The sequence below is a fragment of the Lonchura striata genome, chromosome 26 (assembly GCF_050655825.1).
Source record: "Lonchura striata isolate lonStrDom1 chromosome 26, ASM5065582v1, whole genome shotgun sequence".
Classification (NCBI taxonomy): Eukaryota; Metazoa; Chordata; class Aves; order Passeriformes; family Estrildidae; genus Lonchura; species Lonchura striata.
This window is the reverse complement of record NC_140728.1, coordinates 1,382,856-1,406,594: the sequence shown is the minus strand read 5'-3', so window position 1 is coordinate 1,406,594 and position 23,739 is coordinate 1,382,856. Positions and strand designations below refer to the sequence as shown.

The 23,739-nt window shown below is 54.9% G+C and overlaps 3 protein-coding genes across 4 annotated transcripts; 2 read left to right on the top strand and 1 right to left on the bottom strand.

Moving 5' to 3' along the window:
- Positions 1 to 1,874: 1,874 nt before the first annotated feature.
- Positions 1,875 to 5,381, bottom strand: WDR77 (WD repeat domain 77). Its single transcript, XM_021539492.3, has 10 exons — positions 5,180 to 5,381; positions 4,868 to 5,053; positions 4,300 to 4,441; positions 4,180 to 4,229; positions 3,825 to 3,895; positions 3,418 to 3,472; positions 3,103 to 3,174; positions 2,906 to 3,014; positions 2,383 to 2,451; positions 1,875 to 2,059 (listed from the first exon to the last, which is right to left on the bottom strand). The coding sequence occupies exons 1-10, from the start codon at positions 5,370 to 5,372 to the stop codon at positions 1,900 to 1,902; spliced, it is 1,107 nt and encodes a 368-aa protein (XP_021395167.2). The 5' UTR covers positions 5,373 to 5,381; the 3' UTR covers positions 1,875 to 1,899.
- A 102-nt stretch (positions 5,382 to 5,483) lies between these two features.
- Positions 5,484 to 8,271, top strand: ATP5PB (ATP synthase peripheral stalk-membrane subunit b). Of its 2 annotated transcripts, none has more exons than XR_014950130.1 (7): positions 5,484 to 5,666; positions 5,749 to 5,791; positions 6,213 to 6,358; positions 6,820 to 6,983; positions 7,380 to 7,539; positions 7,594 to 7,804; positions 8,117 to 8,271. XR_014950130.1 is itself a non-coding variant. In XM_021539486.4 (7 exons), exons 1-7 carry the CDS (start codon positions 5,639 to 5,641, stop codon positions 8,186 to 8,188), a joined length of 759 nt encoding a protein of 252 aa, XP_021395161.1. In that variant the 5' UTR covers positions 5,484 to 5,638; the 3' UTR covers positions 8,189 to 8,271. The 2 variants fall into 2 exon arrangements, 1 of the variants encoding a protein (XP_021395161.1); XM_021539486.4 differs by having other exon boundaries at positions 7,380 to 7,505; positions 7,625 to 7,804.
- Positions 8,272 to 9,145: 874 nt separating this feature from the next.
- On the top strand, positions 9,146 to 12,292 carry C26H1orf162 (chromosome 26 C1orf162 homolog). The gene is made up of 6 exons (XM_085561067.1): positions 9,146 to 9,284; positions 9,991 to 10,053; positions 10,346 to 10,457; positions 10,805 to 10,893; positions 11,267 to 11,346; positions 11,760 to 12,292. Exons 2-6 carry the CDS (start codon positions 10,023 to 10,025, stop codon positions 11,817 to 11,819), a joined length of 372 nt encoding a protein of 123 aa, XP_085417193.1. The 5' UTR covers positions 9,146 to 9,284; positions 9,991 to 10,022; the 3' UTR covers positions 11,820 to 12,292.
- Positions 12,293 to 23,739: the final 11,447 nt, after the last annotated feature.

The window sequence follows — 23,739 nt, the reverse complement described above, 5'->3', positions numbered from 1 at the left end:
TCCTGTGGCACCACAAACACCTACCAGAGGCTGAAGTACCGATACTTGTTTGGTCTTTAATTGTAAAAGAGTTAATATAGCACCAATGACCTGCTCTCCCTACAGGCTTCAGCACCCACGAGTCTTTTGCCAGGGACTGCTGTGTTTTCCTCAGGTGTGGCAATATGAGGAACCTAATGTGGTTTAATGTCTGACATTTGAACTTTTGTTTTTAGCTCGGCACAATAGAACCCCAAGTTCAGAGTTCTGGAAAGAAAAACTTCCTGAAAAGCAGGAGCCAGAGCCTGCCTTGCACCAGTGCTGAAGAACTGTAGTACCCTGGCATTGAACAGGAATACGGTGAACATTTATTTAAGAACAGTTTTAATATCAGGGACTGAAAGCACAACTTGAACTGTGTGGATGATCTCAGCTGGCTCTTCAGTGCTACAGAAGTGGCCCAGTGGAACTCAAACCCAGTTACAAATGAAAACCATCTTCCAAGACAACTTTTTCAGAACCAGCCCAAGACCTGTTCAAGTACAGCATCACGGGTCCCCAGCAGGGGACTTGGTGGTTCAGGGGTATTTCTGAGGAAATGTGCCAGTTTTTATCATAATTTACCGTTTCTTGTCATACACTGCTCTAGAACAGAAGTTGCTGTGAACACCTGTATGACACAGGAATTTAAAAAGCAGCAAGTGAGGTTTACAAAGAGTATGAGAAAAGTACAGAGCCTGGGAAAGCTTAGTCTGCCGAAAAATTAATTGTGGGCTTTGCACAGCTAAACCTATGTGTAAGTAGAGATAGAAACTGGAAGCAGTGTACATTTAGGTGCTGCTATCATGCTAAAGAACTGGGGTAACATTCATTTCAACTGTGTTTTTGTTTCATCCGTCAGGACTTGCTTAATTCTGTCTAGGAAATACTAGGCCAGACCAAGCCATACCTAGAGCAGCAGCAATGCATGCAGAGCAGTGACTTTCTCCAGCTAAACAGCTGAGTTAGAAATGTATGTTCTCTACAGGTTGTGTGCAGTCTGCAGGGCAATGGGCTGTCCCCTCAGAGCCAGCACAAGAAGTCACTTGTCACAAGTGCAGGGATCTGGGTTATCACTAAGCAGAGTCTGCTACAGGAGCAAGCAATGACAACTGAAGTCCTTAGTCCAGTTTTCCCCCACATAAACCTTCTGTTCACAGGTCTTACCCTCAAGTAAGTTGCCTTCAGCACAGAGGAGATGGACCGTGGTGCCCAGCACTGCTCCCTGCTGCTGCCAGTGCCCCCTGGCACGCCAGGATCCCAGCACCATCCCAGAGGTGTTAACTGCAGGGCTCCAGCTGGGATCCTCGCTCTACAGCTGGCACCAAACGCTGCTATTGCACACCAGTGCTCACCAGTGCTCACCAGTGCTCCTCACTGCTGCTGAGGCTGAACCCTCCCACCAGCCAATGCTGCTTTAAGGACAACCTGGAACCCTTCCAGCCCCCAAATCCCAGCAGGGCTTTTCATCCCACCTGATTCACAGAGCAAAGAACGTCCCTCAAGGGTGAGGCCCTCACATCTACCCAACAAGAGGCATGCTGCTAACCTCCCACAAAAGCTTCTAAGTAGTCTGGAGAACTGAGGAAAGAATCAAGTCTTTTGGACTTTATTTCTTTTTTCATTACACCTAATTCCCTGTCTCTCCAAGTCTCCTCTGTGCCTGAAGTCAATTTTTTTCTGAGTAAAACAGGAGAAGCCACTCCTGAGGAGATAAAGCTTGGTTTGTAACTAACTTATGCCTAATTTAAAATTACTACAGGAACCTTCCTAGCCACAAGCTTGGAGGCAGACAACAGACCCCACTCCAGCTCACACACCTGTGACTTCAGCAGAATCAAAGTGATGCCAGCAAGGAACTTGGACCACGAGTTTATAAAACTATTCTTTTACACAGTTGATTCCAGAAGCTTCACCAGCTGGTAGGGGGACAGTGTGATGTAAAACCTGATGATCCCATCCAACTGTCGTGAGCAAGGCATCATCTGAGGGAGACCAGGACAAGCCTTTTACAAAGTCCCGATGAGAATGACTTCTGAACCTGGAAAACACCAACATTAGCCATCATTAGAGACTATGTGGGCTTGTGCAGTCCCTAACTGCTAAAAACCCCAAGTGCAAGTTGGGGTTGTCAGGATGATGCTCCTCTATTTAGGAACATTTTCTCCTCCAGGTTGCCCAGAGCAGCTGTGGCTGCCCCAGCCCTGGAAGTGTCCAAGGCCAGGCTGGATGGGGCTTGGAGCACCCTGCCTGTGGCAGGGGGTGGGATGAATGATCTTTAAGGTCCCTTCCACCCCAAACCATCCTGTGCATTAATAATGAACTCAAGAAGACAACAGCAGTCAGGATTCTGTCTGTACTTACACCTCTGAGAGGTCTGAGTCAAGAACAGCAACTGAACAGTCTTCACTGATGGAAGCCAGTAAGGGTGAGCTAGAGTGAGATGAGAGCACAGTTAGAATATGCAAATACAAGAATTTTTAGGGATATACTTGTGAACAGCAGGACTCCTAGTGATCCAGACTGAGGTTCTGGATGAACTCACAAAAGTCTTACAAAAATGTTTTCACCAGCATTTGGCAGGGTGCCAGTACACTGAGTGGGGAATACTCAATTAGAGTCAGAAAACAAGTGATCCTTTTTTAATAAGAAGTGACTGTAATTAGAAAAATCCCCACAGTGTGTGGGTCAGTTATTCTGGAGCTGCAGAACTCTTGTTGTGGACATTCACATGTCAGATGTGAGACGTTGCTTGGTTTATTCTATTCTCTGCTACAATCTCCTTGATGAGAAGACCAAAACTGGCACTCTCGTAGGTTTTACTCAAAAATAACCAAGGCTTTTAACGGGATGCAGTGCCACGCTCTGTGCCAGAATCACTCCGTACCTGTGTGCAGAGAAAGCAAAGCCTGTGATGCCTCGGGTGTGCACAGCAGCGCTGAGGGCAGAGTCAGGATTCTTTGTGTCCACCAGTGCAACTGTTCCACTTTCATCACCTGGGAGACAGGGGCACCGGAGTTACAGGAAAAGCTGTCCTGTGCTGACAGCCACCTCCATTTGCCTGGTGAGAGTGCAGGTTCTTACCCAAGACAAAGATGTCACTTTTCTGTGGATGCCACATGACTGAGGTAGGGAGGTAATTACAGGCACTGCAAACTGTGAGGAAAGAAACTGGGTGAGCGTGGAAGGAGGCAGCACAAAGATATTCCTCATCTATCTCACTGAGCACTGCTACTGCAGCAAGACAAGTGTTTTAAGCTTATTGTACTTCTGTGACAGCGTTAGAGCTCCTTAACTTTTAACAGGCACATCACTAGATTTGGAGTTAGAAGTCAGGCATAAAATAATTTATTTCTCCCAACACACCCATGCAGAAGCAGTGACCACACAGGGACATACCAATTCGAGTAGCTGGTTTGGGGCATCTGGTGTCCCAGAGTAAAGTTCTGTTGTCCTATAAATCCAAAAGGAACAAGAAGAATTTTACCATTTCTTTGTGGCATAAATTCAGATTCACTGCTGACTCACAGGCAAAATGACCCTGTGTTTTCCTCTGGGTTAAAATGATGCTGTCACCAAGTGCAGCCTTCAGTCATCCCCAGGACAGACCTAGGAGCTCCCAAAATTCAATACAAACCTGTAGGAATCAGCTCGGCAAACTGATTATAAATTATCAGACTGGAACACTGCAATAACACAGGTAGGCAGGTTGCACAGGAGATGGTTTCTAAGTGCATTAAACTGTCAATGCCTAAAGTTAAATCTCATTTAAATGGGGTAGATTTAGACAATAGAGTGAGCTTTACCTCAGCACAGGACAGGAACACAGTGTCCTTACCAGGACAGGAAGCCACACATGTCACTGCATCGGAGTGAGCTACCAAAAGCACAAAAGGATAAAGAGCCTCAAAGAAGGTATCCGACTTTCCCACATATTCCCGAGGCCCTCCAGAGGCACAGCAGTTTAACAGTTATGCCCAGACACGGGACAGCTGCTGCTAACTGCCTCCTACCACAGTGATGAGCTGCCCACTCCAACCATGGCCACAGTGCTTGTGCCAGCCCTGAGCTCGAGGGAGCCAGACAAGGGCTCAGGGAAAAGGTCAAAGAGGGATGTCAAGGGGATATAAGAAGGAGAGAGAGGGCTGGGCTGGCACTCACCTCTGTAGGAGTGCAGCACCGTTTGCTCCAGGATGTCCCAGACCTTGACGCTGCGGACAAGAGCGAGCAGTGAGTGCCCAGCACAGCCCGGGCACACGGCTGCCAGGCTGGCACACTCACCAGAAATCCCTGCCCCCGCTGACAGCCTGGCTGCTGCCGGCCAGCACCGACACCGAGGTCACGATGTCGTCGTGCTCATATTTACAGAACTTGTTCACGATGAGGCTCTCGTTCTCCTCCAGCTCCCACAGCTCCACTGCACCTGGGGGAGGCAGGGGGACACCCAGCTCAGTGCCAGGGATACCCAGCTCAGTGCCAGGCACACCCAGCTCAGTACCAGGGACACCCAGCTCAGTGCCAGGCACACCCAGCTCAGTACCAGGCACACCCAGCTCAGTACCAGGGATACCCAGCTCAGTACCAGGGACACCCAGCTCAGTGCCAGGGACACCCAGCTCAGTGCCAGGGATACCCAGCTCAGTGCCAGGCACACCCATCTCAGTGCCAGGGACACCCAGCTCAGTACCAGGGATACCCAGCTCAGTACCAGGGATACCCAGCTCAGTGCCAGGCACACCCAGCTCAGTGCCAGGGATACCCAGCTCAGTGCCAGGGATACCCAGCTCAGTGCCAGGCACACCCGCTCAGCAGAGGGGACAGGTGCACCCCGAGCATCCCCACGGCTTACCGGAGTCGGAGGCCACCAGGATGCCCCGGTCGGCCAGCCAGCACAGGTCGGCGACCCCCGCCTCGGTCTGCACGCCGGCGGTGCAGAAGCCCTCGCTGGGGGCGCGCCGGGGCTCGGCGAACACCCACAGCGAGCCGGTCCAGCAGCGCCCGTTCAGCCCGGAGGCGCCCAGCAGCAGAGCCCCGTCTGCGGGAGAGACACGAGGGGAGGCGCGGGGAGACGGGCGGGCAGGGCCGGGGAGCCCCGGGGAGCGCCTCAGGGCGCGCATCACGGAGCCTCAGGGAGCGCCCCGGGCCCGCCGGGCCCCGCTACCTGCGCGGTAGTGCGCGCGCTCCAGGTGCCGCTCCATGCAGGCGGGCGCGCTGGGCGGGATGTTCCACTCGGCGGCGGCCTCGGCCGCGAGGTCCCCATCCAGCGAGGCGGCGGGCGCGGCGCTGTCGGGCGGGGCGGGCGGCGGGGCCGCCTGAGGCGGCGGCGGCGGCGGCGGCGGCGGCGGCTCCTCCATGGCGGCGGCGGCGGCGGCGGGGCCGGCGGCGCCCCCACGTGCCTCCGGCGCCGCCGCCTGCTCTCGCGAGAGCGCGCGCAGCCGAGGCGGGCGCGGGGCGGGCGCTCTCGCGAGAGCCGCGCCGCCATCTCAGCGCCCGGCGGCAGCCGCGGTCACCGGCGGGGCGAGCTCGGCAACGCCGCTCCTCAGGGCCCCGCACGGCCCCGCCGCTCCTCACTCACAGCTCCGCTGCTCCTGAGGGCCCCGCCGCCCCTCCCGGCCCCACCATGCTGTCCCGCCTGGTCCTGCGCGCCGGTGAGCCCGGGGGCGGCGGGCGGCGGTGCCGGTGCCGGCCGAGCCCTGCCCTGACGCTCTCTGCCCTCTCTTGTCCCCCCAGCCCCCGCCGCGCTCAGGGCGCTGCCGCCGCCCGTCGCCGTGGGGTGAGTACCGGGGCAGCCCCTCGGGCAGCGGGCGGGTTTGTGCTTGAACAGCGTTACTGGGGGGTTTGGCTGCCGTGTTTCTCACTGGGGCTGCGGAGCGGAGCGCTGGGAAGGAGCCTCTGGAGGTTATCTGGTCCCACCCCTTCCCGGAGGAGGTGTGGCCGCTCGGTGCCACCTTCGGATCGCGGCCCAAAGGACTCGGAGCTCATCCCGTTCCGCCGCCTGCCATGCCCCGGACACTGCCACAGAGCGGGGCCAGCCCGGCTTGGACTCTGCCAGCGTAGGGGCACCCTGTGCCCTCCGTGTTACCTACTCACTGAGCTGGAAATGTGCTTCAGCCTCACCTAGGGGTGCTCTGGGGGACTGTTTCTGTCTGGTTTTTAAGTAAGAATCATAACTGCAGTCTTCTCCTTGTTCACAGGGTGTTGCACACCACAAGGCCGCTGCACACAACTCAGCAGAGTTTGGCTCCCGTGCCACCTCTGCCTGAGAAGGGAGGAGAAGTTCGTCATGGTTTGATCCCTGAGGAGTTTTTCCAGTTTCTCTACCCTAAAACAGGAGTCACAGGTTAATACAGATGTTTGCCATTTTAAGCTATTTTTACATGGTTCTGTTTGCCAGTTCTGGCTGCTGAAAAGGTGAAATATTACTGAAAATGAGTATTTTGCATGTGCAGCGTGTGAAGAACAAGCCACTGCAGGACTCCTGGCTAATGATTGAAAGGATTCCACGAGCTTGATTTTGTAGAACGATTTAGTTGCCTGTTGGTCTTAAAAAAATTTAAATTCTGCATGTTTCTGAAGGAACAGAAGCAGCAAGTCCCATGTCAGGTGCAAGCTGCTTCCACTTGCAGTGAGGTTCCTTGTGGCACCTTTCCCAGGTGGAATTGTGGCTCTGCATTTTGTCCTGTAAAACAGAACACTTCTTCCTGACTTTGGGAGCCTTTAAAGGAGCTCCCTTTTAGGTACTGGAGTTCATTGAGCCTCATAGTGCTGTATCCAAGTAACACTGCTTCATTTCTCCTCTAGGGCCCTACATGCTGGGCACTGGCCTCCTGCTCTACCTTCTTTCCAAGGAGATCTATGTGATTAATCACGAGACAGCAGCAGCTGCCTGCATCCTGACTGTCATTGTTTATGCCATCAAGAAGTTTGGCCCTGATGTCGCAGCCTTTGCTGACAAACTTAACGAGGTAACGAGGAAACTGCAGCTGGACTTTGTGGTCCTCAGTAAGGAATGGTTCTGTTAAAGTACAGATGGCTTGCACTGCCAGAGGGCAGAGCTGGATGGGATATTGGGCAGGAATTGTTCCCTGGCAGGGTGGGCAGCCCTGGCACAGTGGGAGGTGTCCCTGCCGTGGCAGGGGTGGGATTGGATGGGATTGAAGTTCCCTTCCAGCCCAAACCAGTCTGGGATTCCATGGCTGGTTGTGAGCCCTCGTTCCCCTCTGCTGGCATCACCTCAGCCCTGGCACAGGACAGTTGGCATGGGCGTTTCCCACAGCTCAGTGCAGCATTTGAGGCTGAACTGCAGATCACCTGTTTTCCTCGCACCTGACCCTGAAGCGTGGAGTCTTTTTTCCTTCCAGGAGAAGGTGGCCACAGCTCTGGCCATGAAGAACGAGGCCATGCAGAGCCTGCAGACGGCCATCGAGGAGGAGAAGAAGGAGCAGTGGCGGGCGGAGGGGCGCAGTTACCTGTTCGACGCCAAGCGGGTGAGCGGGCACATCACCACTGCTGAGTGCCAGGGCAGCCTGCCCTGCTGGGCCCTGCCACTCCTGCCACTGCAGGGCTGGCTGCCAGGCCCCAGCCTCTTGTCTGCTGCTCCTTGCAGAACAACGTTGCCATGCTGCTGGAAGCCAACTACCGGGAGCGCCTGCTGATGGTGTACAACGAGGTGAAGAAGAGGCTGGACTACCAGGTGGCCATGCAGACCCTGAAGCGGCAGAAGGAGCAGGACCACATGATCCAGTGGGTGGAGAGGAACGTTGTTCAGAGCATCACGCCTCAGCAGGTGCTTGCTGGGTTTTGCCTGCTTTAGGTTTTAGCCTGCACAAACATTTGCTGTTCAGGGATCCTGACTCACGAGGTGATGGGTAACCTTGGCCTGGGGTGGGACTGGATGAGCTTTGCTCCCTTCCAACCCAAACCTTGTGGGATTCCAGGAATCTGTGCTTTATTGGATGTGAATCTCTGACTTCGTGAACTATAATTGCATCCCTTTTATTCTATAGCTTACAGGTCTGAAAAGGTTTATCTAGAATGTGCTTAAATGTCTGTTTTCTTGTTGAAATGTCTCCTGAAGGCTGTTTCCTGTCTCTTGCAGCAGAAGGAAAGCATTGCCAAGTGCATCGTGGACCTGAAGGCGCTGTCCAGGAGTGCCCACGCAGCTGTGTGAGCAGTCTGAGCCACTGATATGTCCCAATACCTCCTCTTGGAAACTGTGTGACTCTAAAATATCATTAAACAGACAAAACAAAACCCCTCTGCTGTCTTTACTAGCAACAGTACCTGCCTGTTTGTGTTTGAAGTCACTGGATGGTCACACCAACCACTACAGCTGGTTTATGGTGGGGGATGAGTTGGAACCACAGTGTGTGAGATCCTGTTGGATTCCCTGTTTGGTCAGGAACACTTCCAAAGATACAGAACTTCACAGAGAAAAATCCTGGTGCTGAAACTGATCCCTGTGTTAGAATTCTGAGTGATGGCAGCCCCAGATACCTGCTGTCCTTGTACACGTGTTCTAAAATCATCTAAAAATGATTTGTGCTGCCATTGACTGGCCCTGTGCTGGGAGGAGGTCTGGGTGAAAGTTCTTGTTCTCTAAAAGGAACTGGAATCCCCCTTTCACCATAAAGCCTCGTCAAGTGTTGAAAGAGTTTGGGTCTGGGAAAAAAATGTTTGGGCAGGAAATGTGTCACAAGCTCCTGAAAAACTCCCTCAGCTGCTCGTGTTAGCACTCAGCCCGAACAGGGAAATGGGTTCGTTTATTCCAGGGGAGTTCTGGGCTTCCAGAACTCTGTTCATTTTTTATAGGAAGTGTTTCTGTGAAGGAATAGGTTAAAAACGCCAGCAAAGCACACACACAAGTAAACTCCTCCTGTGTGTGCTGTGATTTATGTCGCCCATAAACCCAAGTGGGCAGGCTGGGGTGCCTGCACTCCCATTTCTCAGTGGGGTTTTCTTACACTTCAGTACATCAGCTCACCAAAATGCTGTTCTTTAGAGGCAGGAACCTTGCTGCAAGCTGGGGCTGCCTTACTTTTTTTAAACTAACAGTTCCAGAAAATGCAGGTGTCTTTCATGGTTTCCTGTTTTTTGTCAATTTAAATTTAAAAACTGAAGTTGCTTAACTTCCACAATTGTGAAAGCCCACATTTGATTGACATTTGAGTTTTTAGCTGGTGTGACAGATTGTTCTTACAAAGCAAGTGCTTAAACTGGTGTGCTGACACTTGGGGAGATTTCCAGCAGCACTTCCATGGTGGGAGGTAAGATGGAACTGTATTATTTCTTGTTTCTTACTGCAAACAGCAGCCTGTGAGGTTTGGTGTGGGAAACAGGGAGGTTTCATGGCTTGGCTCCTCTGCAATGTGGCAACAATGGGATGCAGTAGGAAAAGTAGCAGCAGCAGGGAACAGGGTGTTTATTTTCATGCTGTAATATTTTCACATTGTTCACAATCCACAGTTTGCAAAGCAAGTGCTGAGAAATACCAGTGTAGGGATTTTGTGGTGGAATATCTTTTAGAATCCCTGTCTCTGAGATTCCACACACAAATCGGAGAAGAAAGTTACTGTTCCTATTTTGGTGGGAAAAGTCAATTTAACATAAACAAAAACCTCAAGGGAAGAACTTTTCAAAGCTGCTTCTGATTATGCAAATGTTCATAGGGGTTTAGCTGCTGCAAAAATAATCCTGTGTGTGCTCTTGAGTTATTAAATATCCTCCCTTTCTGGGTGGAGAAGGCACCGTGCCCCTGGGGTAGCAGGGAACTCACTCGTGTGTTCAGGAACAGGACACTGGGACGGGGCTGGTGCTGCAGAACTGCCAGCTTTGAGTGCCTTTGTGACACTTTTATAAGACTTCCAAGAAATGGATAAAAACTAAATCAAGTATTTTGAGTTAGAAGAGTGTAACAAGGTTTTTTGCTTATGTGTACATGTAGATAAATATAACTATTTCCCTTTCTTTCAGCTTCTCTTCCTGTCAGTTAGTGCTGTGAGAGAATGGGAGGCATTTACTCAAAAGCAGATCCAGGTACTTTATTTTTTAAGGAATTCCCTTAGCTGCAGTGTTGCTGACTGGGTTGATGTCCTGCCCAGGGCTGCTCTGGGGAGGCTCAGCACTGGGGGTGCTGGGGAAGAACTGCAAGGCTGCCAGGGCTGCCTGGCACAGCCATCATCTGAGAGCAGAATTTTCCTGTCTGATGGTTCCACTTTCAGCCAGGCTGCACAGACACAGCCACTTGTGTGCTTCTAGTTGTTGTAGTACTACAGGAGAAATGTGCACCTTCTAAAACAAGCTTCTGATTGTGTTTTTTCTATTGCAGTTGAACCAAAAACCATTTCTACTACTACCACTGTCCCCAGCACTGTCCCCACCACCGTCCACACCCCTACAGTTGATTTCAAAGCTGCAGAAGCCAGATGCTGGATTAATAAGTAAATATATTACTTATTAATACTTACTTATGTATAAGTAAATGCTGCACCTTTATTTCCTGATTTAAACCCAGAGTTCCCTGAGACTGCAGCCTCCTTCTGCAAGGGGAGGGTTCTATATCACATATTTAACATCTTGGGGGGGTTAAAATTTGGTTAGCATTGCCTGGTCTGTGCCCTGGGTGGGTGATTCCTAGAGATGCTCAATGCAGATACACACACGTTAATCTCATGGGGCTGGGGATAAATGTTACACTCCATAAAGTTTGGTGAACTTGAGCACTACTGAAGCCTCAGTCCCTCTGTTGAAACTGGAGATTCTGACAGGATTTCCTATGTATCGACAGCCATGAAATACTCTACATGTCGCTGGCCTTCATCTCTGGCATCCTCCTGACCCTCCTGGTCTTTGCAATCATCTTCCTCTTCAGGAAAAGTGAGTGACACAGTCGAGGGCGTAACAGCAGAGGGATGGTGACTGCAGAAGTTACTGAGCTGCTCAAAGAATGTCTGCTGTGGATAATTGTGTGTTGGTGAGCAGCTCCTCCTTGGCAGTAACTCCTCGTGAATCATCCCAGCAGCGTTTTCAGGGAAGAATTAACTGTGCCACTGATGAATTGTGGGCTCTTGTTGGTTGTGGGCTTTTCTCATCCTAGTCCTGGCTACACTGAATTCATCCTGCAGGTGGGCAGGGACTGGGCAGCCCAAACTGCCCCTTTGCTGTGCCAGAGGTTGCACATCACCTGTGTGTCACCCCTCTGCCTGCAAACAGTGCAAGCACCTGCCACTGGCATCCCTTTCCTTCCTAGGTTCCAAAAGATCCCACCAAAATTTACAAGAGGAAACTTTATTCCAGATGACAGCTGAGGAATCTCTTAGGAACACCCAGGTAAACGTCACAAGTGTCATTAGTAATGCTTTCTGCAGATAGTTCACATTCCTGACAGTGTGGGAAATATTAATTTGGGGTGGGAGGGAGAAAAGTCACCTTTGAGACTCGGCTGTTACTTAGCAGTTCTTTGGACAACTTCAGGAGTTCTGGGGCTTAACCACTGCCAAGGCTAGGAGGTTAGGAGAAATCTTTTTCAAGGGGAAGCATTTCTGCAGTTTTCCTCTGTGATATTAATCCAGAACCCTGAACCAGGCTGACCAGTGGGATGAACCAGCATTTTCCAATTTCCCCCAAGCAGGGACAGCTGTTAAAGGTGTGTGGTGTTGAGGACAAGGTCCAAGTGGGAAATTCCTGCTGACCTGCAGTGCTTGTGCACTCTCTAATGTCTGTGGCTTCTCTCACATCCCCAGAATGAAGTGACCTACAGCACTCTGGTCTTCCAGCGGGGCAGGACACCACTGCCTGTGTGATGAGGAAGTTCCAAATGAAATAAGAATGTTCCCACTCTCTGGACATCAAAAGCCACGAGGATGTTACACCGAGGAATGCCCTGGGAATGCCCCCGTGCCCTCTGTAACACAGCTCTTTTTGTAGTTATGACAGGAAATTGTCTCCTGTTCCAAAGTGGTTGCCAACGGCTGTGGGCAAATGGAGAGTTTCTGTACAGGATTTCCTCGTCTGTGGAAATCTCCCTGCCCTTGTAAAGTTTCCGTTTGTGACAACTACCAGTGAGAATTGAGAACTGAAAATGTTTCTCTGCATCTATCCATGAGATCTATAGCATGCCTTTATGTTTCCCTTTTCTGTCACAAACTCTAATATTTTTTTTTTTTTTGATTGCCAAGTGCTCTGCTTAGTTATTTTCTGGTATTGAAGTGATGATAATGAAATGTTTGGATCTCTGTGGCCTGGTTGGATCCCATAAAAGAAATGCACAATCACAGTGTGACAGCCAGAATCTCTGGGGATGTTCATTCACATGTTGTAACCACAGTGCTCCAGGAACAGAGCAGAACTCGTTCCCTGTGCCTGGGGGTGATTTTCTGCTCTGGCAGTGTCGGAGCAGGGCTGGAGGCTGGCTCCCCACCTGATGGCAGCACCAGGCTGGGGCTGGGCTGTCCCTGCTGCCCCCAGCCCTGGCACCAGCAGAGCCCCTCGGGCTGCGCTGCCTCCCCAGCCCTGCCGAGCCTCGGGGTGGCTGCAGAGGCACCAGAGCCTTGCTGCTCTGAAATTTGGTGCTGTGGGGCTGGCACAGACTGCTGCAGGTGCCACGGACTTCCACAGGCTCAGCAGGACCACTTGTGCCCCTTGTTCTGCTGTGCTCTGCTCTCACCTCAGCCCTGGCAGCTCCTTCAGGCTCCATGTAACAGAGAAAATTGGGGGAGCATCTCCCTGCCTCACTAGAAGGTGAGCTGGGGGCCGGGGTCCCCCAGTGCACCACCTTTCTGCCTTTTCTAGACCACTTTTATTATTTGAAGATGGAGAAAAAAAGAGCCTGGCCTTTACCAACCTCTTTTCAGTTTGACCCCTAAATGTGGGCTGTGTCAGCTGTGGTGTAGCTGCAGCTTCTGTGCCATCCCAGGCAGGACACTGACTGAAACTGGGCAGGATTTTTGTCATGGGAGAACTCAGCAGGCAGAATTAATGTAAAATCCATCTACTATTTATTATTACTGATAAAAATGTGACAACGCTGGCTGAAGCACAAGATGACAGACTCAAGTTTAGTCTGAATGGACAGACAAGAACAGGCAGTGAGCTTGTGAGCTGCTGGATTATCAACAGCAAAGAACATCCTGGTTTTCAATCAACTCAACCAATCCTCATGTTAAAAAACCCCAAACCCCCAACCAGACAAAATTTCCATCTTCTGTGTTTAGAAGTTGTGTTACATAAAGACATACATTCACATACAGCTTTAGAGCAGCTTCAGACCCACAGGTTGCTGCAGTTTTCCAAGAGATTCTTAACAAAGTCAGGTGGTTTATCAGTGGTAAGGGATAACCCGGCAAGTGCAACCTTTATTCCTGACTGTGGGTTTGTTTGCTCTGTAAGAGCGCCTGGCCCGGCTGGAGCGGGCGGCTGAGCTGGGGGATGGAGCAGCGCCTGTGCCGGCGGCGTTCCAGCAGCACCCACGCCCCACAGCAATGAGCCCGCCCATCCCATTCCTCCAAACAGGAGCTTTTCCGTGGGGACACCGTGTCCGATGCCACCGAGCCCGGCTGGGCTGCGGGGGGGTTCCACGAGTACCCCCCGTTCCCACCAGGGTCCTGCCGGGGCGGGCACAAGGTGCTCTGGCACTCCTCAGGTGCTCCTCACCAGGCAGCATCTGTTTCCTGCCGCAAACGGCGGAGCCGGGCTGCCGGGCTGCTGCGGCTCGTCTGCCGGCAGAGGATGGAGGGGACGAGCCTGCGCCCTTCTGCTGCCCTGCCCCGCATGAGCGCCGCTTTCCCCCGCGCCCCCCGGGCCCTGCTCCTCACCGCGGGGCCCTTGTCCCGCTGCCTCCCTCAGGCTCGGGACACTCGGGGCTGGAGTTCCGCAGCTGGCGAAGCCACGGAGCGCTGCCGGCACGGAGCGGGACGGGCCCGGAGCGGCTCCGACCCGGCCCCGGCTCTGCGGGACGGGCCCGGAGCGGCTCCGACCCGGCCCCGGTTCTGCGGGACGGGCCCGGGGTGACCCGGGGTGACCCAGCCCCAGCCCCGGCTCTGCGGGACGGACCCGGGGTGACCCAGCCCGGCTCTGCGGGACGGGCTCGGGGTGACCCAGCCCCGGTTCTACGGGACGGACCCGGGGTGACCCAGCCCCGGCCCGGCTCTGCGGGACGGACCCGGAGCGGCTCCGACCCGGCCCCGGCTCTGCGGGACGGACCCGGGGTGACCCGGGGTGACCCAGCCCCGGTTCTGCGGGACGGGCTCGGGGTGACCCAGCCCCAGCCCGGCTCTACGGGACGGGCCCGGGGTGACCCGGGGTGACCCAGCCCCGGTTCTACGGGACGGACCCGGGGTGACCCAGCCCGGCTCTGCGGGACGGACCCGGGGTGACCCAGCCCCGGTTCTACGGGACGGACCCGGGGTGACCCAGCCCGGTTCTGCGGGACGGGCTCGGGGTGACCCAGCCCCGGTTCTACGGGACGGACCCGGGGTGACCCAGCCCGGTTCTGCGGGACGGACCCGGGGTGACCCAGCCCCAGCCCCGGTTCTACGGGACGGACCCGGGGTGACCCAGCCCCGGTTCTACGGGACGGGCTCGGGGTGACCCGGGGTAACCCAGCCCCAGCCCGGTTCTGCGGGACGGACCGGGGGTGACCCGGGGTGACCCAGCCCCGGTTCTGCGGGACGGACCCGGGGTGACCCAGCCCCAGCCCGGTTCTGCGGGACGGGCTCGAGGTGACCCAGCCCCAGCCCGGCTCTGCCGCCGGCCCAGGCGCTGCGGGGCGGCGCTCGGAGCCTCGGGTGCGGTTTGGGGCTCCAAGGTGGATTTTCAGCTGCCGATGGGGCGGCAGAGCCCGCGGAGCTGCTCCGGGAGCCGCCCGTGCCGGCAGGCTGGGACCGGAGCCGGGCGAGGCGGGGATGCCGCAGTGAGATGGGGTTAAAGGCTTTGGATCCCGCTCCCCCAGCACTGATGGATTTGCCATTTAAAGGCTGTACTCGTTTCTTGGATGGCTCCGGCGAAAGGCTTCCAGCTATTCCCGAGGGATCCTCCTACATCCTGGTGAGATAAGGATCAGGAAGGGAAGGTCTCTGCAATCTCAGCTGCGGCTTTGAGCACAGATTCCCTTTTCACTTTGGGGGTGGAGGGGAGGAGAACAAATTTGCTAGAAAAAAATTATGTCTAAGTGACACGCAGAAAACAAAATATCCCACAACAATGATCTTATCCTGTGAGTCAACGACAGCCACGTCTGCCTTTGTTCTGCTGGGGCTGGAAACACCCGCGGGGAGGACAGAGCAGCCTCCTGGAAGGTGGGATCCCCGGCGGAGCTCCCCTCCTGCCTGGCACCCCGGCGGGCACACGCAGAGCCAGGCTGGCCCAGCCACAGCCCCCTCCGTGCTTTGGGACACCTTTCCTTGCATCTTTCCTGGGCCCCCTCTTTCCTTACATCCCAGCAGCTTCTGCTCCTGTGCCAGGAGGTGTGGAGGAGTTTTCTTCTGGATTTCAAAGCTAATGTTTACTTTAGAGGAAAAAGCCCCAGGTGACTCCTAAACCAAGCGGTGGCGAGTGGCGAGTTCTGTCCTGGCTCTTCCCTGCCCGGGAAGGAAGCGAAAGCAAGGCAGAGGGAGGATGTGAGTGTGGAGCACAATCCCAGCTGAGTGGTTGTGGGCTGGAGAATTACGAGCCAGAATGAGAGGCTGGAGCCTGGTGTGGGGGACAGCTCCCTGTCACTGTGCCTCAGTTTCCCCGTGCTAAAAGGAGGGTTAATCTGGCCTACACAGAGCTGCAAAGGGCTGGACAGCAGCAGAACCCTTTTGGTTTCCCTCTGAAACTCCCCAGTTGGGATTTTTTCCCCTGCCTCTCCAACAGGGGCACAGTGATGTTGGAAAACCACCGCTGGTTTTTCTCACAGATGCAAAAACCTGAAGAAAGGCCTCGTCTGGCACACACAGAGCTGTGCTGAAAGGCAAAGTTCACTGTCCTTAGAATGCAGGGTTGGTTCCAAAGATGATTTCAACTGCTGTCAAGAGCAAATTGTCAGAGGACAATCAGATCTGGAAAGCTCTTCTCCCCTTCCCCGCCCTTCCCCATCCCATTCCCTGAGCCTGGGCCGTGCTGGGCTCGGATTCTCCCGAGGCTTTGGGTTTCCAAGCCCCGGAGCCGGGGCTGAGCTGCCTTTGCGGGTCCTGCCGAGCCCCCGGGCCCGCGGGAGGAGCCGGGGCTGCCAAACCAGTACAGCCCAGTGCCCTGCTGGGACACGGCTGGGATTCCAGACTGCTCCCGCCGGGCACCCCCGCGATTCCAGGTACAAACAGGGCAGGAGTGCAGCGACAGAGGCTTGGACAAATCACATTTTTGTGCGTTTTGAAAGGAATTGCATTGTAACTGGAGTTTTGTGGAGTTTTCTCTGGGTGTGGCAGTGGAGCGGGCGCAGAGCGGCTGGCACGGGACCCCGTGTGATGCCAGCTGTGCCCCTGCACACGGAGAGATCTCTGGCAGCCCCGGGGCAGCCAGCCCCGGCTTATCCAGCTCTTCCTGCCCACAGCAGCCGGGCTGGGGAGGAGCGAGTCCCACGGGTGCTCCCAGCGGCTCCTTGGAATGTTTTATTCCTGGAGCTGCTCTCCCCGCTCGGTCAGAGCCATGGCCAGGCCTTGGAGAGCCCCTCCTGCGTGTGAGGAGGGGAAATCACCCGGGCTTGTGCTGCACTGCCCGGCCCTGGGAGGTGGCAGCAGATCCCTCTGCACAGCACAGAACTTTCCATCCTCGCTCTTCATTAGAGACTGTTTTAAAATTCCATGAAAGTGGCATACAATAAATCCTGGGGAGATGAAAGGGAGCTTTAAGCTGGCAGGATGCTCTTTAGAGAGGCTCTATTTACACAAATTGTCTGCCTGACAGGAGAGAAACTGTTTTGACATTTTATAAACTCTTCCACTGATAATTTTGCATCTCAGTACAGCAAGGCTGGGGGAGGCAGGACGGGGTGAAACAACAAAGCCAAGGCCCTGAGCTCCCTCCCCAGCTCTTATTCTTGAACACCAGCAAATTATTTAACTGCAAAGCACTGCAGAAGCAGCCTTTCTCTGAAAGAAAGGGAGGAAAGTGCCATTGTCTCACCGAGGAGCATCCCCAGGAGGGGACAACTCAGCTGGCACAGGCAGCACCCACTGCCACTGCCCTGCCAGTCCTCGGGGCTGAGAACACGGGGTGTAAAACCCATTCAGCAGCTTCTCCAAATCACTTTGTCTCCAACAAAGGTTGAGTGGACACTGCCAGAAATCAGCTCTATATAAATATAAGTGCTTGGTACTGGCTCACTGAGTTACTCTGGATTTTGAGCATTTAGTGGCACCTCAGGCTACAAACGCTGCAGATTAAATGAATATTACCAAGGTATTTCCTAAGATTCTTAAGATTTTGGGTCATCCTGTGCAGGGCCAGGAGCTGGCTTGATGATCCTTGTGGGTCCCTCCCAGCTCAGGATATTCTATGATTCTATGAATATCTTGCTGTAATTTATTTATGAATCATGACTCACTCTCTGACTGGCATTCGTGGACTAATTCATCACTGTCAGCATGACTGGGGGGGAGAGCTTATATTTCCTCTGGATATCTTTTAAGTGCTTTTTTCCTGCCTTTATTTCCCTAATCAAACCAAGATCTTATTTATAGTGCTGCTGTTTCTGTCTGGGTAAGCCCAGAGTGGCCCCAATGGCTTAACAGGATTTATTTCCTGCAGCTTTACAGAGGGACTCGGTCCTGGGCTGCACTAATCCTCTGCAGGAGGGGGCAGAGGCTTTCCCCCAGGAGCAGCAATTCCAAAGGGACAGAGGAGAGCCACGGGCTCCAAAGCAGAGAGCAGAGTGTTCCAATCCCCCCTGATCCCACACAGGCTGCCAGAGCTGCTGGGCTCCGCAGGGCAGCTCGGGGGCTGCTGATGGAGCAGAGGGGAAGGAGGAAGGCTCAGTCCCCACAGTGGGACACAGCTCCAGGGGCAGCCACCCGCAGAGCTGCTGGCCAGGAAGGAAAGCCTCTGGGCCTTCCTTCGATCAAAGAGGGGCTGAAAACAAACCATTTTCCAGGGAAGTGGTCCTGAGAGGTGCCTGGAGCGTCCCCAGGAGCTCAGCTCCACCAGCAGGAAGATAAGCTGGAGGCAGCCGGGCTCCGGGGGCCAGCACGGCCCAGGTTTGCCAGGGAAGCTCTTTAGGGAGGAAGCATTGTTTATACCTTTTTATTTTTAATGTATGTATATTTGGATCCAACCTTTTCCATGATGGATGGCAGAAATCAAGGCCTCTTTTGTTCTACAATTAACTCAGAGATTTTGGTTCCTTCACGAGAAAAAGGAATTTATTTTTCCTTACACAGAGCTCTCATTGCTGTAGAAAACTGTTTTGTTAATGCCATTTATTGTCAGGATTCTGCCCTGATTTGGGGAGAAATGAAGTATTCTGAAATACTGCTGCAAGTTTTGGAGCCTCACCGTGGTGTAGCTGGAGTTTGCCCCTAAGATTTGTGTGAAGGAGTCCCAGCACTGCAGTGGAAGGGAATTTAAAGGAGTGTGTTCCCGGGTGAATAATAACGAATTGCTGTTCCTGTGAATAATAACGAATTGCTGTTCCTGTGTGGGGGGAGGCAGCTCTGCCCTCCTGCAGCCCGGGCACCTCTGGCTGGCACAGCCCCGGCGGGCTCTGCGGGAGAGGCTGCACGGGAAGCGCAGGTCTGGAAGGATGGGGAGATAAAGCGCGATGGTTTCCATCTGCTCAGCCCCTCCTCACTTCCAGTGCGCCCCAAACACGCGGGGGACGAAACTGCCGAGCCGGGCTTTGCTCATCTGGCAGCGGCAATGCGAGCCGTGCTCGCCCGGGACCCGCCCGGGATGAGCAGAGGGCACAGAGCCCGTGCTGAGCTGCTCTCATCCTGCCCTGCCCAAAGAGCTGCAGGGATTGGGATATGCCCAAAGGGCTGCAGGGATGGGGATGTACCCGAATAGCTGCAGGGATTTGGGCTGCAGGGATGGGGATGTACCCAAAGAGCTGCAGGGATGGGGATGTGCCCAAAGGACTGCAGGGATGGGGATGTGCCCAAAGGGCTGCAGGGATGGGGATGTACCCGAATAGCTGCAGGGATGGGGATGTGCCCAAAGGGCTGCAGGGATGGGGATGTGCCCAAAGGGCTGCAGGGATGGGGATGTGCCCAAAGAGCTGCAGGGATGGGGATGTGCCCAAAGGGCTGCAGGGATTTGGGCTGCAGGGATGGGGATGTGCCCAAAGGGCTGCAGGGATGGGGATGTGCCCAAAGGGCTGCGCTGGGGCCGTGCCCGGCAGCAGCGCCCGGTGGTGACAGCAGCCATCGGCAGCAGCCGTCAGTCTGGAATGCAGCTCCTCACCACAACACACAGCTCAGGCAGTAAAACAAGCGATTAAATGCTCTGATACCTCTGCGGTTTCCGTAACTCTGGAAAGACGAGAGGAGATTTCTGTCATTAAGGTAACCTGAAGAGCCGGCCCCCATCAGCCCAGGAGCTCCACTCCCTCCTGGTTTGTCAGACGGGGCAGCAGGTCCTGGGACACTTTTTGTCTGTTTAGGGTAACAGCGAGATCTGGCAGATAAGTGCCCTCATCCCTGGCATGCTCGTTCCTGGGAAAACAGCGGCGGGAGCCCCGTCCCAGCCCGGCGGCGCTGGGCTCTCCTGCCGGGCAGGACCCAGTCCCACAGCCACCCGTGTCCCAGCGGCACCCACGGCGGGGGTGGCTCCGAGCTGGCACTTGTCCCCACCCGCTCAGGTCACTGCTGGCCCCAGCGCTCTGCTGTCACTGCTTCGGGTACTCCCGGTCCCTGCCGCGAGTGCGGAGACACCTCCAGCCCGTGAGCCGCAATCCTCCCTGCCGGGCCGGCTGCTCCGGCAGAGCCGGCTGCTGAATCCTCACATCAGATGCAGTTTGAGCTCCGCTCACTTCCACTGCTGGCTCGGGCTGGGAGAGAGCTGTTTGCAAAGGCATCTGCTGGTATTAATGCAGACACTCTCTTTCCAAAGGGCAGCAGAGCCAAGTGCTGGGAGCCAAAGCACACCCAAAGGTGCCAAGGATGCCACCGGGGTCTCAGCTGGGCTGCAGCCACACAGGCTGCTGTGAGGACCGAGAGCACGGCTCAGCCTGTGGGAGTTCCTGCCCCAGAGGCTCTGGGAGCACGGAGATCCCTCTGTGCTGCCCAGCCCTGGGTACAGGGAGCAGATCCCCCTGTGCTGCCCAGCCCTGGGTGCACGGAGCAGATCCCCCTGTGCTGCCCAGCCCTGGGTACAGGGAGCAGATCCCCCTGTGCTGCCCAGCCCTGGGTGCACAGAGATCCCCCTGTGCTGCCCAGCTCTGGGTACAGGGAGCAGATCCCCCTGTGCTGCCCAGCCCTGGGTGCACAGAGATCCCCCTGTGCTGCCCAGCTCTGGGTACAGGGAGCAGATCCCCCTGTGCTGCCCAGCCCTGGGTGCACAGAGCAGATCCCCCTGTGCTGCCCAGCTCTGGGTACAGGGAGCAGATCCCCCTGTGCTGCCCAGCTCTGGGTGCACAGAGCAGATCCCCCTGTGCTGCCCAGCCCTGGGTGCACAGAGCAGATCCCCCTGTGCTGCCCAGCCCTGGGTGCACAGAGCAGATCCCCCTGTGCTGCCCAGCCCTGGGTACAGGGAGCAGATCCCCCTGTGCTGCCCAGCCCTGGGTGCACAGAGCAGATCCCCCTGTGCTGCCCAGCCCTGGGTACAGGGAGCAGATCCCCGTGTGCTGCCCAGCCCTGGGTACAGGGAGCAGATCCCCGTGTGCTGCCCAGCCCTGGGTACAGGGAGCAGATCCCCGTGTGCTGCCCAGCCCTGGGTACAGGGAGCAGATCCCCCTGTGCTGCCCAGCTCTGGGTGCAGGGAGCAGATCCCCCTGTGCTGCCCATCTGCCCAGGGCCACCTGCCCGGCCTGGCAAGGCAGTGACACTGCTGTTCCCTGCCCAGGGGGGAACCAGGGCAGGGTGGGAGACACTCGGGACATGCAGGCCGTTCTCAGGCAGCTTCCAGCCAAAGCTCTGAGTCAGAGCAGGAGTGGAAGTGACTCTGGAAGTGACTCATGATCCGCTGAGGGGGCGACAGCTGATGGCAGAGCTGGGTTCAGCTGTGACACTCACCAAGGGCACCCGGGGTGACAGCACTGGGAGGGGAAGCTCAGCACCGGGAGCAGACACAGGTGCCTCGTGCTCCTCCTATCCAGCATTTGCTTTACTTTATTCAGCCTTCCCCAAGGAAAATACCTGCTCTTCTCGAGACAGAGGCTCAAAGCCAGGGCTATTCACTTGTGTTCAGGAAGCAATCAGAAAACAAAGAGTGCTGTCAAAAGTCTAAGTGTTACTGTAATCATAATTACAGTGAGCAGCTATTAAAGGGAGCTGGGGAGCTGCCTCTTCTGACACAGCTGGTTTTGGACAAGCTCCCGCTAACCCCTGGAAGCAGGAGGAATGAAGGTGCTGGAGTGTGCCTTGATTAAATCCTCTTAGGACAGCAGAGCAGCACTAATTGGAAGCACACATCTCTTCTCCAGGTACAGGTGAGTTCATTGTTCCCCCACTGGTGCCTTTCTAACCCCTGTGCTGCAGCCCCGTGCTGCTGGGCTGAGGGCATGGGGGGTGTCTGACCCCTGGGTGCTGGCACTGACCCTGACTGGAACCAGTCCTCAACTGGGAGAGGGCTGGGACAGCTCATGGAGAAACTCCCTGGGTGTCGCAGGGCTTCCAGAAGCTGATAGACAAACACCTGGATTGTTTTACCTGCTAATCAAAAACTGCCCCTTGGCTACAATACAGGCATTGTGTGACTGTGTTTAAAGAAAACAAGTGTTTAAACCCATGAAAGGAAACATGGGAAGGAGTACTTACTGAGTTAGACATGCTCTCATTTCAATATATGTGACATTTATTTCAAGGCAATGTTTGTCTCATTGTGTGGGTTCCACCAGATCTCCAGTCAAAGGATGTCTCTGACTTCCTCTTGTAGTTGCATTTTAACTTTCATCTTATCTTCGTGTTTTTCTTTCCTTTCCCCCAACTTCCCCATACTCTACTGCCTGGATTTTACTGCCCCAGGACTGGCTGAAAGCAGCAGCAGTGCAGGGGAGGTTTGGTACCCAGAGATGGAGGAGGCACCGCCCGGCCACGGGCTGAGCGAGTGCCTGGCTCCACAGGGCTGCACAGGAAGAGGTTGGGCAATAGAAAATGTGTGCTTGCAGCTGCCTCTGAGCAGTGAGCACAGTTTGTCAGCTGGAAGAATAACACTTGTTGCTGCTCACGTTGAGCTCTCTGTCCCAGTTTCTCCTGCTTGAGGCTGGGCCTGTCCCCGCAGGGCTTGGGGAGTTCCAGGCTCCTCTGGTTTGGGTTTTTCTTGTGCAAATGCAGCAGCTCTGCCCCAGCCGTGCTGCCAGCTGTGGATGGGGTTAGTGGGGGCAGAACCAGGCCCTGGGCTGTGCTCTGGGGGCTCTGTGCAGGTGCCTGGGAGCGCCTGGGAGCTAAGCCAGAAGAGGTGCCCAGACTGCTGGCTCTGCTCAGGTTCAGCTCTCTGAGGGTCCTTTCCTTCACAGGCTCCTCTGGGAGGAAATCCAGGCTGCTAGAGCTTTGGACAAGGAAATTCCTGCTTGCAGAAAGCAGAGAGCGAGCAGCCTGTTGTGCTGCTGTCACCCTGAACCATGGGAATCCCTGTCCATGGCAATTGGCAGCTCCCTGCCGTAGCTGAGCAGGGGAAGTGGGATTTGTGCTTCCTTCCCCAGTGAGTTTCACAGCCTCTGATGGTATTTATAGAGCCCTTGAACCAGAAACCCCGATCAGCCTCTGCCTTTCTCCTGACTCTGCAGAGCTGCAGACACCAGACAGACTCCAGGCCCTTCTGGCATGCTCACAAGGAAGGGAAATGTTTGGGAAGCTGCAAAAGAAGCCTCCCTGCATCCCATGTCCCTTTCGGAGCCACAAAGGAGGAAAGCCCAGGCTTGCTGGTGGTTTTGGTAGGGGAGGTCTTGTTCCTGCCTCCTCACCCTTTCTGCAGTCCCGGTGCTCACATCCTTAGGGCTCAAACCTGGAAAATACCTGAGTTTGCAATGGGATCCAGCCTTGCCTGGGATTTCAAGGGATTTAGGGACACTGGATGGGCTGGGGAGGAGCATGGCCCCAGCACTGCTGCCCCAGGAGCAAAGCCAGTGCAGGCTTTCCCTTTGGAAGCCTGCTGGAGCTCTGCAGAGCCCTGCCTTGGGACCAGCCACCCCTCCCAGACCCCACAGCTCCCCTCTCATCTGCCTAATTGCCTGGTAGCTTCCCAGCCAGCCAGTGGGCTTGGAACAAAGCCAGCCTGCAGTGGGAGCAGGGATCAGGGATGGGGCTTCCAGGGAATCTGGTCCTGTCTGCTCTGGGAACAGCTCAAGCTCGGAGCTCTCCTGCCCTGCAGAGCTGGGGAAGCTGGGCTGAGTTAAATGATCCCTTCTGCTCGGCAAGGACAGCGTGGGAGGTGAGCTGTGAGCTCGGTGACCCTCAGCCAGGGCAGCTGCTGGCAGCCATGTGCCTGCTCACTGCTAATTACATCATTAGTCATTATTCATAATTATACACTGCAATCTCATCTGGAAAGAAAATATTATGCTTGCACTTCAAAGGCTTGTGTTGAGGTCTTTGGAATGAGCGTTTTTCTCTTGATTCTTCCCTGACTAGAGTTTAAAGAGTGATTATTGTA

Bases quoted from the DNA above. Each gene is read 5' to 3' on its own strand.
- WDR77 (XM_021539492.3), bottom strand. From the start codon at position 5,372: ATGGAGGAGCCGCCGCCGCCGCCGCCGCCGCCGCCGCCTCAGGCGGCC. The intron at 4,442-4,867 runs GTAAGCCGTGGG...TGCCTCCCCCAG, and splicing joins CCTGGTGGCCTCCGACTCCG to GTGCAGTGGAGCTGTGGGAG. The intron at 4,230-4,299 runs GTGAGTGTGCCA...TCTTGTCCGCAG, and splicing joins AGCGGGGGCAGGGATTTCTG to CGTCAAGGTCTGGGACATCC.
- ATP5PB (XM_021539486.4), top strand. From the start codon at position 5,639: ATGCTGTCCCGCCTGGTCCTGCGCGCCG. The intron at 5,792-6,212 runs GTGAGTACCGGG...CCTTGTTCACAG, and splicing joins CCGCCGCCCGTCGCCGTGGG to GGTGTTGCACACCACAAGGC. The intron at 6,984-7,379 runs GTAACGAGGAAA...TTTTCCTTCCAG, and splicing joins TTGCTGACAAACTTAACGAG to GAGAAGGTGGCCACAGCTCT.
- C26H1orf162 (XM_085561067.1), top strand. From the start codon at position 10,023: ATGGGAGGCATTTACTCAAAAGCAGATCCAG. The intron at 10,054-10,345 runs GTACTTTATTTT...TTTCTATTGCAG, and splicing joins TTACTCAAAAGCAGATCCAG to TTGAACCAAAAACCATTTCT. The intron at 10,894-11,266 runs GTGAGTGACACA...TTTCCTTCCTAG, and splicing joins CATCTTCCTCTTCAGGAAAA to GTTCCAAAAGATCCCACCAA.